At 40.7% G+C, this 14346-nt stretch overlaps 1 protein-coding gene across 1 annotated transcript; it reads left to right on the top strand.

Moving 5' to 3' along the window:
* Window positions 1–654: 654 nt before the first annotated feature.
* Window positions 655–14026, top strand: vtg3 (vitellogenin 3, phosvitinless). The gene is made up of 28 exons (XM_020080687.2): window positions 655–767; window positions 1246–1266; window positions 1360–1511; window positions 1844–2095; window positions 2422–2583; window positions 2682–2830; window positions 2928–3078; window positions 3354–3511; window positions 5471–5636; window positions 5731–5856; window positions 6025–6243; window positions 6493–6710; window positions 6792–6889; window positions 6967–7091; window positions 8281–8382; window positions 8479–8598; window positions 8737–8926; window positions 9032–9119; window positions 9291–9476; window positions 9902–10040; window positions 10130–10298; window positions 10831–10940; window positions 11032–11118; window positions 11426–11632; window positions 12874–13019; window positions 13199–13337; window positions 13462–13575; window positions 13722–14026. Exons 1-27 carry the CDS (start codon window positions 698–700, stop codon window positions 13567–13569), a joined length of 3858 nt encoding a protein of 1285 aa, XP_019936246.2. The 5' UTR covers window positions 655–697; the 3' UTR covers window positions 13570–13575; window positions 13722–14026.
* The last annotated feature ends 320 nt before the right edge of the window (window positions 14027–14346 follow it).

Below are 14346 nucleotides of genomic sequence, written 5' to 3'. Positions count from 1 at the left end.
TAACAAAACAGACAAAGAGAACAGACACATGCGGATTGCTGCTTGATGTCATCACCCTCAAACTGCACATATACAAACAGGCCTGTTAGCGGAGGCCGAGGCATGTTTATTTTAGAAATAAGCATGAAGAGCAGTGATTCTCCACACTGTCTGACTTTGTTGTGTCCAGGAGGAGGGCTCAGTGCTGCCGGGGGACAGGGTATAAAATGAAAAACCTGTGGTTGTGCTAATATTCGAGAAGTAAGAAGTAAGAAGAAATTCAAAGCAGCAAACATCTTGTCTTCCTGACGTCCATGTGGCCGAGATGCACTGAGGGAATAGATGTGGATCCCACCGGGGCTTCTCCCTCCGTTCAGCTGTGAAAAACTTGTTTACTTCATTTTCCGGGCTTTGAATTCTTCCTCTCAAATCGAGCCATGTTCTGTGAGATTATGTAAGAAAAAGTGTCCTGTGACTTACAGAGGATGAAAAACTGATGTTATTTTTAGCAGAATCCACTTTTTTTAAAGTAGACCTTTTTAAACATGAGCTCATGTTTTCTCCACAGTAAACTTTCAGAGTGAGGCAGTTATCTCTGTGTCGCTGTGACAATGTCACTGGTCAATGTGGCTCCAGTGCAAACTATATGTGTTTATTTTGAATCGGTCACTGGCCAGTGAGAACCCACCCTGTGGTAAATATAAAGGACAAATGTGAAATGTTTGCTCTCCACTCCTCAGTTTTCACCATGCAGGGGCTCCTGCTCTGCTGCCTCGTGGCCCTGGCCTGTAAGTTTTTACTCCTTCATCCATATTATTTTATATTCAGTAGCTTGATTCATATTATTATGTTATGTTACAACAGTCAGTGCTCAGACAATGCTCAAAAAATAACTTAATTTGAGTTTCAGAGATTTTACATGTACTCATGATCCTTGATTTAACTGTTTATACATATTTCTGATGCATAGAGATATAATCTATTGTTGCTGTTCCAACAAGTTAACACATATTTACAATTGCATGATATTGATCTTGTTGTTGTTGATGAATCCTGAATTACCAGTAACTATTTTAGGCAAGAATGACAAAATTAAGGAGATTTAGAGTTGAATTGGGACCATTTATGTGTCGGGTTATTAATGCTACCTGAGTTGCTTCGATTTATTTTTTGTAGAATTAGTTGTTTTTAGATTTTACTGCTAAAATCAGTTTTGTGTCGGACTTTGAACATGTTGGGAATAACACTATGTTCAACATCTTGCAGCGTGCCAAACTGTCCGCTATGGTGAGTCCTTCATGTCTTCATCATTACAACAAGTATTTTGTCTTTACATAAAGAACATGTGAGATTATATTTCATCATGAAAACATATTCCAGAGCTCAGCCTGAATCCTCAGAAGACGTACGAGTACAGCTATGCAGGAGTGGTGAATTTTGGACTCGGGATACCGAACCTGGCTGAATCTGGAGTGAGGATAACGTGCAAGGTCAAGATCACTGGTGTGTCTGCACAAACATTCATCCTCAAGGTAAGAGGGGGAATAAAGAGAATAGTTATGAAAAATATGTCGTTTAAACCTGTTAAGAGGTTGAACAGGCTTTTGATTCCATTATATAAGATTTATTCATAAAAAAGTGAGATTCTTCATGATAGTCGATAAATTAGAAAGAATTTATTACAAATATCACAAAAGAGCTGTTAATGCGCTGAAATGTATGCAGTGATGCATTAATTACATCCACCATCACCTTTTTGTCCCTTGCTGCAATCGAAATATTAAAATCATAGTTAAACAGGCTTTAATATTCAATTACATTGTTCTCTAATGCTGGATTAAACATTTTCACCTCCGGATCAAAGGTCTCAGATTTACTCTTCGAGGAGTTCAATGGCTTCCCGGGGAAAGACACCTTCACCGCCTCCCCGAAGCTCACCCAACGTATCGCCGCCCAGCTCACCAAACCCTTCATGTTTGACTACGCCAGCGGACATGTTGATGACATCCGGGCCTCTGCTGAGGTCTCTGACACTGTCGTCAACATCGTGAGGGGGATACTGGGCTTCTTCCAAGTCACTGTCAAGACCACACAGAAGATCTATGAACTGGAAGAGGTGAGTCACTGACAGACAAAAAAAACTGGGCGGAAATATGAGCACTTCCTGGAGTCACTTAAACTTGATCAGTGGGAAAAAACCCTTGAGATTTATCACCTCCACTTTGAGAAACATTTACAAATGTGACACAGGATAGTGGAAGGGAAAATAATATGCAACAGAACAAGTTACAAAACAAACAATGACAACAAAGTGTGGGCAGAAATACAAAATGCAAAAAATACAACCAAAGACTAGAAACAATCAAATTAAAGAGAAAAAAGATAAATATCTTCTAATATATCAATAAGACTTCAAATAAAAAGATCTCATTCTGTTTGTAGGTTGGCATCCATGGCAAGTGCCAGAGCAACTACGTTACTGAAGAAAACATGGAGACCAAAGACATGACCATCACTCAGGTGGTGGATGTGACTCATTGCAAGGAGAAAGCCGCCATCTACAGGGGGATGGCGACCGCCGTGCTCGACCAGGTCGCCAAACAGGTCTGTTCGTCTCGCCGCAGATTCATCTGACCCCACAACTTATCAATTAAAACACAGCAAAGTCAGAGGTGTTTGTGTGTCTGTGTCTCCTGCACCAGAGAGGGGACTCTGTCATTTCAACAGTGAGATATGTTTACACAGTCAAACCCACGGCAGAGGGAGGTCTCATCACCACGGCTCACGGTCTGGAGCGACAGTACTTCAGTCCCTTCAACGTGAAGGGCGGCAATTTCAAGATGCAAGCAACGTAAGACAAAAAAGAAATATGTGCAAATTACACCGGCTCATCCACACAGAGTCTGTCTGTGTTACAAATGGCTTGCTTTAAATAACCTCTCCTGCAGGAAGCAAATAGTGCTGCTCCATGCGATCGACACTGAGAGAGCTGTCATGTTCGGGGCAGTGGAGAGCAAAGGAAACCTGGTTTACAAGTTTGTCAATTCCCAAGCTAACGTCCCCATAATGATGCAGAACCTGGACAACCCAGTTCCAAAGGTAATAATCATACACGCTGTGGTAACACATGGAATAATTACATCCATCAAATCTAATCAAGTTAAAATCAAATAGATACAGAAATAGCCGGAGATGATTCATTTAAAATGTATCGACAATTCATTTTGAAAACTGAAGCAAAACCTCTTTATTCTCTATTATATGTAGATTTCCTTTGAAGAAATTCAATACTTTTGTGTATTAAGGACCAAGTGAGTGATATGTATACAGTAATTATTTCTGGGAATGAAAGAACCTGCTCATTGTCTCTGCAGGCGATGGAGTTGATCAAGCATCTGGCTGAGGCTAACAGATATCAGATTGACAGTGCGACAACTGAAGACACCATAAAGGTCTATCAGCTCCTGCGAGTGATTCCTTATGAAGGGTTGGAGGAGATGTGGAAGCAATTTGCAGGAAATGAAGAATATAGGTGAGAATCATTATCGTGGGTTGATGCAAAAAAATATTCAATTCTAACAGCATATATATATATATATATTTATATATGTTGCTCACAGCAGCATTTGCGGCTAATATTCAGCAGATCATTAGAGCAATCACAAATACTGAAAATGAAGTACAAAGACTTGAAACTATTCTAATATATTAATAAAAATAAAATAAAGACTCAAGTTATCATGTACTAATGTTAATAAAAACTGAAATTAAAATAAATCTCACAAATCCTGTATCGCACAACAACACAAGTATAATGAAGAGAATCTCATTATTTCACCATTGCACTTCACACAATAAACACACAAATTAAAGTGCAACCAACAACCATCATTATCCTGACCTTTCTTCTCGTCCTTTGGTGAGCTAGATTCCCCTGCTCCCCCCTGCTCCCCCACCTCGGCCCTTCAGTAGAGAGGTCAATGTTCCCCGCCCCCCTCCCCGTCTCCTACTGCTGACTTTGAGATCTTCTCAGCAGGGAGAAGCCTGTCTAGCTCAAAAACTAGAACCAGGGCGTGCACGTCAACAAGGTTAATTGACCCACACGTTGACATTATATCACTGACGTGACGATGAGCGATAGATATTCTTTGTTTGTTTGCTTGTTTTTTGTCGGCCCTAACAAGAGGCCCCGCTGGGCAGCAGCCATGTCACCCATACCTAAATCCACCACTGCCTACTGTTACCCATGACCCCCCTCACACTGTAGTATCTTAGCATTGTAACATTTGTTAATAAGCACTAATCACACAGTACAGCTGAAGCTCATGACAAAAGTGAGTTTTAGTGTCGCAGTCGGGATGGTGTGTGTGTGTGTGTGTGTGTGTGTTCATGTCTATCTATACTTATGAGGGCCAATTTTGGTGCAATACCATTGTTGTGAGGACATTTTGGCAAAGTCTTGTTTTAGGGTTAAGACTTGGTTTTAAAGGTACAGTGTGTAGAATTTTGTGATATCTAGTGTTGAAATTGCATGTTGCAGCTGATCACCCCTCACCTCACCCTCTCCCTCCAAACATGAGAAAGAACCTATGGTAGCTTCAGTTGTCATAAAAACTCAAAAGGTGTTTAGTTTGTTCAGTCTGGACTAATGTAAAAAACATGGCGGCCTCCGTAGAGAGGGTCCCCTTGATGTAAATATAAAGTATTTAAATATAAAGGAACTTTTCTGGGGTAAAGAAAACTACAATTCATACAATTTAGATGAAACAAACTAGTGAAAACATCATGAGGATTATTCTACATTAAATTTCTGCCAATAGATCCCTTTCACCTTAATCTTACACACTGGACCTTGAAGGTTAGAATTAGGTTAGGGTTAGAGTAAGGCATTTTGTTGTGATGGTTATGGTAAGGGACTAGGGAGTGGGTGTGTGTGTGTGTGTGTGTGTGTGTGTGTGTGTGTGTCAATAGTTACCCCAAACATGTGACCTTTCACCAACTCTTACTTTTGTTAAGTTGCTAGAAGTCGTTTTAAATCAAACTAATTAAGTATCTTTGAACCCACTGTGAAATAGTGCACTCAAGAGTTGAACCTCCTCCACAGATAACCTTTAACCAAGCTTTTCATTATAGCATCATAAGACGAAGAACAAAACGGTCCCAGGCCATCTCTAAAATCTCGTTGTGATCCACTCCATCTGATTAGGTAATTGAAGAGTATCCTCCCACTTAGTTCAGGAAGGATTTAGTCTGGTACATTACCGCTGATGAATGATTTATTATCTTGTGAGGCACGATGACAGAGAGGTGATGAGTGAAAGACTGCGCTCTCTGCCCATTAAGATCCAGACAGCTTGTATTTTATATCGTGCAAGAGCAATTAAAAGAGACACCCGACCTTGTCTTCCACACCTTCACCGTCTCCATTTTTCCCCTCTTTTATCTTTTGAAAGTGCTGCCTGATGAATCCAATTTCTCTCACTATTATTAGACGTTGGTTTCTGGACATGATCGTTGAGGTCGGCGATGCCAGAATCCTAAAGTTCCTGGAGATGAGGTTTCACGCTGGAGATGTGTCTGCAAGTGAAGCCCTGCAAGCCTTAATGCTGTCTATCAACCACCTCAATCCCATTCCTGAGCTGGTGGAGATGGCTAAAGTGAGTAACAGTGAAGTTGTAAATGTAAAGAATGACATCATGCACACTTTCTTCTGGATATTCGACCAAAGATCTATCTGACTCTGTTCTGCAGATGTTCCTGTACATTCCCTTCTGTAAATCCAGCACCTATCTGTGGCACACTGTGGTGCTCAACTATGGTTCTCTGGTTTATAAGCACTGTGCATATTATACACCCTGCCCAGTAGCTGCTGTTCAGGTAATCAAAATAATAACATACTTGAAATATCCATTCCATCAGAAACACTTCATTACGTTAAAGAATGTAATTTGACTAAGTGGCATCAACAAATTACAACGTGAAATTTTACTGTGCAAAAACAGCCACTTGATTCTTTGTCTCACATCTGTTTCACATCTGTTTCAGCCTCTGTTGGACATGGCCACGGAGGCTCTGAAGAACAACAGTGAGGCAGACATGGTCCTGGCCCTGAAAGCTCTGGGGAACGCAGGTCATCCAGGCAGCATTAAAACCATCATGCGCTTCCTCCCCGGTGTGGCCGCCACCCCTGTGAATGTGCCGCCTCGAGTGCTGAGCGCTGCCGTGCAGTCGATGAGACTCATAGCTGCCAGAGACCCTCAAAGTGTAAGTACAGCATTTACTGTGACATGCAAGAAGACAATGTACATTCATCACATTCAAATGATATGAAATAATATGTCTGATTCATGCTACTGACATATAATCTTTATCAGTGCGGAGGTAAATAAACATCCGTCCACAATCAGAACTATCTGCCTTGTAAGTTCACTGAGAGTAATATCACGCAGGAACGGAACAGAGATGACGTCAGCTGTGGGGGGTGTCAGTGTTCTGAGTCTCTTGTGTTTTCAGGTCAGGGACATCACCATGGCTCTGTTTGTGGAAAAGAACCTTCCAGTTGAGATTCGCATGCTGGCCTTCATGATCCTGTTTGACACCAAGCCGTCCATGGCTCTGGTATCCACGGTGACGACACATCTCCAGCAGGAAAAAGACCTCCATGTTGTTAGTTTTGCATTTTCCTACCTGAAGAGTTTTGCCAGATCCCGAACTCCAGACAACCAATATCTGTGAGTTTGATGATTTAAAAAGGGGACTGTATATCGTTGTTTGTGTTGTATGATACTGAATCTGAATTTCCTCTGAAATAGCTCAACTGCCTGCAATGTTGCTGCGAAAATCCTGGCCCCGAAATTCGGCCGGGTCAGCTATCACTACAGCAAAGCCATGCGCATGGATTGGTTCAATGGTACGTTTCAAGACAGAGTCCTGAACCTGAGGTCTATAGGAACAGTTATATAGGAATTTCCTGTTTTCTCTGTGCAGATGACTTCCTCATTGGTACAGCTGCAGAAGTCTTTATGCTCAGAAGTGCTACAAACATCTTCCCCACTGAAATCATGATGAAAGGGAAATTCTTTTTCATTGGAAGAATTCTGCAGCTCTTGGAGGTACAGTGTGATACACAACCACAGACACAGCAATATTTCTGTCAGGGGCTGAGTGGAATTCACGTTTCCCCCAAGTCCCAAGTAGCTACAGAAAAACTCTCAACTTATCAATGTATTATTATTAAAATCATTTATGTAAGAGCAGTCGTTGAGCTTCAGGGGTGGACAAACTCCAAAACAAAAAACGTAACCAACCTTGAAATATGAGAAAACGTGGTCAAAAGGAAAATGGCCGTCCAACCCGACTGACTCTCAAACACAAAGAGCAGGATCATGACACAGGATGCAAAAGACAAAGGGATGATTTGGTAAGTTAGGAGAGGAGAAAGATGATGAGGGTCCCCTTGCACCTCAACAACACCATTTTGAGCTGTTTTATATGGAGCGTTAGGCCAATCAGCTGCAAGACCTGCTGTAGTCCACCAATCACCAACTTGTCCGGGCACAGACCTGTTTGCATGCATCCCTCACTCAAAACTCAGGCCAACTATTGCCATAAGACAATAAAACATATCCACCACTGACACAATCAAGGATTGCAGTCGTAACAGTGTGGGTTTTCTCCAGGTCCACAGGTTTCTTCCTAATGTCCAAAGACATGCAGACTGGGGTTAGATTCATTGGAGACTCTAATAACCTTGTCTGTTTTTGCACTGCCATAATTTGCACTGCCATACCTACAGATCCAGGCAATTCTTTATCTGTATGTGCCTTAAGTTCTGTCACTTATTCTTATTTATTCTTATTTATCTCATGTCTAACTACCTCATTTAAATTTTAGTTCTGGTTTAGATTTTTACTTCACTTCACTTTCATGTACTGTTACATTATTTTTACTTTTATACACTGGCTCTTCACTTTGTGCACTGTCCATAGTTTCAATACGCGGCCCTCTACACTTCTATGCACTGTTTATAGTTTGACACACGGTTACACTACATTCCGTTTCCACAACTTAGTGTTTATTGTTTTATGATTTTTGTTTATTCAATGTTTACTAACACCACAGGTTTGAGAGTCTCGCAGTTTCAATACTACATATGTCCTGTACATTCGCAGAACTGACAATAAAAGCAAACTTTGAACTTTAATTTGCTCGTAGTTGTGAATGTGAGAGTGAATGGTTGTTGATGGACGGATGGATATCTTGTTAGTCGTGATCAGTAATTCTTTTCTTTGTCCTCTGCAGTTTGGAATCCGTGCTGATGGAATTAGGGATTTGTTCGGCACAAGCATCCCTGGATTTAACGGGGATCTAGATTTCACTGACCTGGTGTCTGTTTTGAACATGGTGAGTACATAATTCTAATTTAAATGCAAAAACGATCACAGTTACACTTCAGGACATCTGCTGTTTGTTTGATCATTATTTTTATGTCATTTTCAGCTTCAAAACTGGGAGGTTCTGCCCAACGATAAGCCAGTTCTCTCTGCCTATTCACGTGCCTCTGGACAAGAGTGGTTCTTTGCTGACATGAACAAAGAGTTCATTCAGAACATCATCATGGTGAGAGATTAATCCAACAAACTGCTACGATTGATCAATTTATGTCGAAGCTAGCGGAGTCAACAACAGTATTACGATGTTAAATGGTCTACAAAGCCTCCACAGGCCCCCCCTGCTGTTCTGTGATCTTACTTGCAGGCTGTGCATCCTGCTGCAGGGAAGGAAAGCCCTCTGTGGGAGGTGATTGAGAATCTACAGAAAGGAATCTCATGGCACAAGACCAAGCCTTTCTTGATCTTTGAGGTTCGCTACCACCAAGCCACAACCCTGGGTCTCCCGCTGGAGATTAGCAAATATTATGAGTCAGTCAATGGCATCACAGTTAACGGTGAGGAGACAAATCCCACAGAATTCCAACAACTTAAAGAATCGAATCAGTATTAGGTAATTTGTCCAAAACTGTTTTATTTGACCAGTGTTATTTTTTGTGTAGCTAAAACTGCAATAAATCCACCAGTGACTGAACAGCTTGGACAACTCCTGAATTCTGAGATTACACTGGAGACTGATGGTTTTATTGGGTAAAAATTACTAAGTCTTCTTTTAATTTAGAGAAAATATACTTCCAGCATGTTTGTCAATTTTATAATGCAAATCATATTGTTTTAACTTATTTGCATACCTTATCATTGCCAAAGTTTGTATTTGTGCTGTAGAATTACATCTATTGCATTCACCTCTTCTTTTTTTAGCTACACAAAAGATTTTTGGGTTTTCTATGGGATTAACACAGAACTGTTCCAGTGTGGCTCCGAGTTGAAGGCTAAAACTCCAATCGGAATTCCATGGAAGTTCTCTGCCAAGATCAACGTCAGAGAGAAGAAGTTTGAACTCGACTTTCCTGCGTGCAAAAAAGAGATTGAAATAGTATCGGTCAGGTATGTTGTTAAAATGGATTCAGCAAAAAAATTACAATTGAAATCACAATTGAAATCACACTGAATCGATTCATGGCGTGCCATGCAGCTCTTGATGGAGCGATATTTGCACAAACAAATACAAAACCACCTTTTCTTTTTTACAAGAAGCCTATCATGGTCCATAGTTACATTCTTAATATGAAGCAGAATCACATATAAAAGCTTAATATTACAACAGTGCACCTGGGATCCTTACCTGTTTACTTACTGACTGAACAGATGTTCAGACAAATTCTGGATCACCTACAAGCAAAATCGGGTCTTCCAAATAGTTACAACACCTATAATGTGTATGCCTGAATAAACAAATTTTACTAAATTGAATGCATGCACAATGCAACCCATACCCAGTTTAAGATTCATTTCATTTTTCCAACCAACAGCTCCAATGTGTACGCAGTCTCCAGGAACATTGAAGAGCTAGATATGGCTAAAGTGACCCCAATGATGCCCAAAGCCATTGACTCCAATGATGAAGTTACCCACACAGGCCCCTCAGTGGTGACGCCTGAGTCAGATCAGGTACAGTCAACAGCTGTCAGAGGTCAACCAAGTAAGATTTATTAAACTGAACACAGATTTATATTTGTTTTTCTTATCTTCTCTCACAGGTGATGAGAGCAAACTCCTGGCATCCGGTAACCAAGATGTGCGCTGAGAGTAACATTTATGGAGCTGGTCTCTGTGTGGAGTCTGAGTTAAGGAGAGAATATTATAATGAGGAGTACCCACTGTACTATTTCTTGGGATACACAAACTTGGCACTCAAAATCGCCCCAGGTATTTACACCCAGCTCTTTACACACAAATTAGAGCACAAACAAATCAAACAAACAAAAAAAGATTTAAAAAATACAGTTTGTATTCACTTTATTTTCATTTTGAAGAATTATCTATTTAAAATGTTCTATAATTGTCCTGGTGAAAAAGAGATTGTTGTCATTCTTTGATGGAGAGCTGATTAAAACTTTTCCAAGAGTCTCCAGAAAAACCTCACAGACCACACAGTCGTAGGTTCTGTTGCAAAGTATTCGACTACATTAGACTGTGCAGGTGCTCATGTTGTATTAGTTCTAACAATGAGGGATCCCTATTCAGTTACTGTGGCCATGAATGGTGAAAATGTTCTCCATGAAATCCTAAAGGGAGTCAAGAATATACTGTAGTTTTTTACTATTTTAAAATGTATATCATCTCTGCATTGATAGTATGTCCCTGCTGTCATTTTGCTGTCATTTTAGTCTTACAACATATTGTTAATATATTAATCTGTTAACGTTTATGCTAACAACCCGTTTTCTGTTTTTTTTAGCTCAGGCAATCAAAGCCGTTGACAAAATCCACTTTGAGGTTAATGCCGGCCCAAGCACACATCAGATGAGCACACGCCAACTGCTGGAGAGTCTGAGGAGGCTTTCCAAGGTATTTGGCTTCCCTTGCAATGTTATTATCTCTGCACCTGCTCTGCCGTTTTATCCGCTCAGATTCTCCTGATCCTGCATTGTGTTTACAGGCGGCTACTCAGCAGATACGTCTGTCCTCTGATTCAGCCTCAAGCGTCAGAGGATCTCATCAGAGCCAGCCTGACAGCTTCTTGGAAGTATGAGAAACATGCTGCACATGAGAGGGGTACTCGTGTTCCCACAGTTACCATGAGAGAAGTAAAACATGTTTAGAACCATGCAGAGATTTCTGTGCAGGAAAACGGTCCATACAAAGTGTTTTATCTGACATACACAGCACATGTTCCCTCAGGTCTCACAGCGACTAGTTAGAAATGTACCCATAATAACATTGGGTATGATTACCAATCCACACATGAAACAAGATAATCAATACTCACACTGGACATGATGCAAGCAATCTCATCACAGTCTTATATATTGCCTTCCATGTGATTCCCTCAGGTCGGGAACTCGACACCTGAGGCCATGTTCAACATCAAAGCTTTTGCTTTGAGTGGCAACGAGAAGCCCCAGGGATACGACGCAGCCGTGTACTACACGCCCGAGGCAAATGTTAAGAATACCCAACTGATAGTGTCCCAGGCTGGAGAAGACACCAACTGGAAGATGTGCATGGACACCACTGTGACTGCCCATGCTGAAGCAAAGGTAGATATAAAACACTCAGTTACTCAGAGAGTAGGAATCTACTCTCTTTACAAATACTCTGTTATTGTCAACTATTTATCCTTCTCCTTGTAGTCCTTATCTGCAGTAGAACCAAAGTATATTCTTTATTCCTCCGCAACAAAGAACTCCATCATTGTCCAGAAGCAATTAAAACCCACTTAGAAAAGCGGAACCATCTCACTGGGGAACATAGCCTCAATTACAAAGACTATCTGTTGCAGTGTACTCTTAAACAAATCTGTCACTGTGTTTTCTATCTCTGGAGAGTTTGGGAAGTTTAAAGAGTAAAAAGTGTCTTTACACTCCCTAGTTACGCTGACAAGCTCAGAGGAATAAAGTATAGTTGCTGTCCGTGTTCATTGTAATGAAGGGATATGTAACCACATGCAATAGTGGAGAACTGTGATTTGTTCTAATGGATATTTAGATGTGAGCAGAGGTCTGTGGTCTGAAGGCATGAGCTCTTTCAGGTTAAAGATATAAAGAGAATACTAACTGTCGGATAAATGTAATGTTGGATTTGCTTGTTGAGGGAATTTCTAGACAAAAAAGAAAGATAGCACAGATATGTAGCAATTCTTTTTGAAAATGTAAAGCAGTAAATGAATAGACCTTTGTTATGAATTTTGTTGACTTGTGTACTTACACTATCTGAAATGTTTCCAACAATGTTCAAACTCAGAGAAATGATCTATTTTATTCAAGATAACAGGACGTTTCATTGTTGTCGCCTTTTGATTGTTTCATATCAGCTTTGCTCGTCTCTGCTGTCACGTCTGGAGCCCACAACATATGAGGGAAAACACACAGCTTTATTTGTACATTTATCGCCATTTGCTGCAGAACTAAAACTTTAAGACATTACCTCAACCGTGAACATAATTTGTGCATGAGTCTCATCAGGTAGCTTTCCGTCAGAAATGGAGTTGAAGACAACTCCCACGATTCCACACTGCTTCACAACATCATCAACCAAAGTCTTTTGTTAATGTTTGGGTCGAGAGTTAAACAGCCAAAGTTATAACAGTACATGTAAAAACAAACTTAAAACATCCAGTTTCGAAACGTTTGACTGTTTGTAACTGACAAACACTTGTGTAACTCGTGTAGAAGGAAATGTCACACTGGCCGCTCTTTGAAGCATCATCCTTTTTAGTTAGATGTTGGGACGGGTGTTTGTTGAGTTTCCCATCATGATTGATCCTTTTTGTTTGGTCTAGGCACACATCCGATGGGGAGCTGAATGTCAGTCCTATGAAATGTCAATGAGAGCTGCAACTGCACATCTGCCTGGTTCCATGCCTACGCTCAAGGCCAAAGTACACTGGACCAAGATCCCAGAGACCATGGCCGAGCTGGGCAGACGGTGAGATTCACTGGGGGAAAAAATCAGTTTGTGTCAAGAAAACGATTAAAATGAGAGAATAGAAATGTGTGGAGGAATGAAGGATGAACTGAAGAAGGGAATGAAAGATTCCTTCACTTGTTTCGTTGAAAAATGCTCTGTGTTTACTACAAAATCTACTGGAATGTGTGTTTTTCCAGAGTTGACAGCTACATCCCCGGCATGGCTTTGCTTCTCGGCTTCAACCAGCAACACGAGAGTAATGCCGGTCAGGAGGTCTCTGCATCAGTTGTTGCTTCCTCAGCAGACAGCGTCGATGTGAAGATTAGATTCCCAGAGGTGCTGTGGGAAATATTCACCTCCTACATTTCTATGCAAAACATCTCAATCATTGAATTGCATGCATCTAATCTCAACTACTGAGTTCACTTACACGTGTCCTTTTCTGTCGTTCTACCATCAGTATACTGTGTACCGCCTCGCCATCCCAGTTCCACTGCCACCTGCCAGTTCTCCGGAGTCACAGCTCGACAACAGAAACACAACAATAGATGGATTCGGATTTGCTTAAAAACATGTGAGCTGTGTTCTGCTGAGTTTAACTGAATTTTCATACTTGTGTCTTTTTTAAAACATGTGCATTTTGTGTGTGTGAGAGCGTGTGAGTGTGTGTGTGGTGGTGGATTGTGTTGACAGACACATAAAATATGTTTTGTGTTGCAGGAAGACAACAAAGCCCAGATGGGAGCCAGATGCCTCTTTTCACAGTGATAACACTGCATCCCAAATCTCACCTCCATGATAAAAGTGAGGATCATAAAAGATGTATCAGTGATGCTTTAGATGTCGCCGGTTTGGAAATAACCTGTAACGCTCTTGATTTATTCATTAGAAAGCCTGTTAATATTTGAACACCCTCTTTTGATTCCTGCTCATGTTCTAAAATACTGTATCTTCATCATACTGGATTCATAACAGCGGCTATTGTGCTAAATCTGGGTGTCGCATAATTAAAATACAGAACAACCTGTTTCTTCCTTTATTTTACCATTATGACGCTTGCATTTTCTTTCATTATCTTCTGAAGGAATTCAAGGGCATTTCAACCTGAACTGATAAGACAGTGTAATATGTCAAATGGGGAGAGAGAATGAGAGAAGTCACTGGTTGAAGGAGGGCTCCAATATTATTTACAACCAAGTGATTCATGCATGGTTTAACATTAACCGATGTAAATCTGAGATCATTAAAGTCAGATAATGATCAAAAACACTGAGGAGAAACTTTATTCAGAGTTTTTTAAACTGGTCTGTTGCAATCTTAGTCTGTCAGAAATAAAAGGGAATCA

This window comes from Paralichthys olivaceus, chromosome 3, assembly GCF_024713975.1.
Source record: "Paralichthys olivaceus isolate ysfri-2021 chromosome 3, ASM2471397v2, whole genome shotgun sequence".
Taxonomy (NCBI): domain Eukaryota; kingdom Metazoa; phylum Chordata; class Actinopteri; order Pleuronectiformes; family Paralichthyidae; genus Paralichthys; species Paralichthys olivaceus.
The sequence above is the reverse complement of the archived record's forward strand: the minus strand, read 5'-3'. Positions and strand labels throughout refer to the sequence as shown.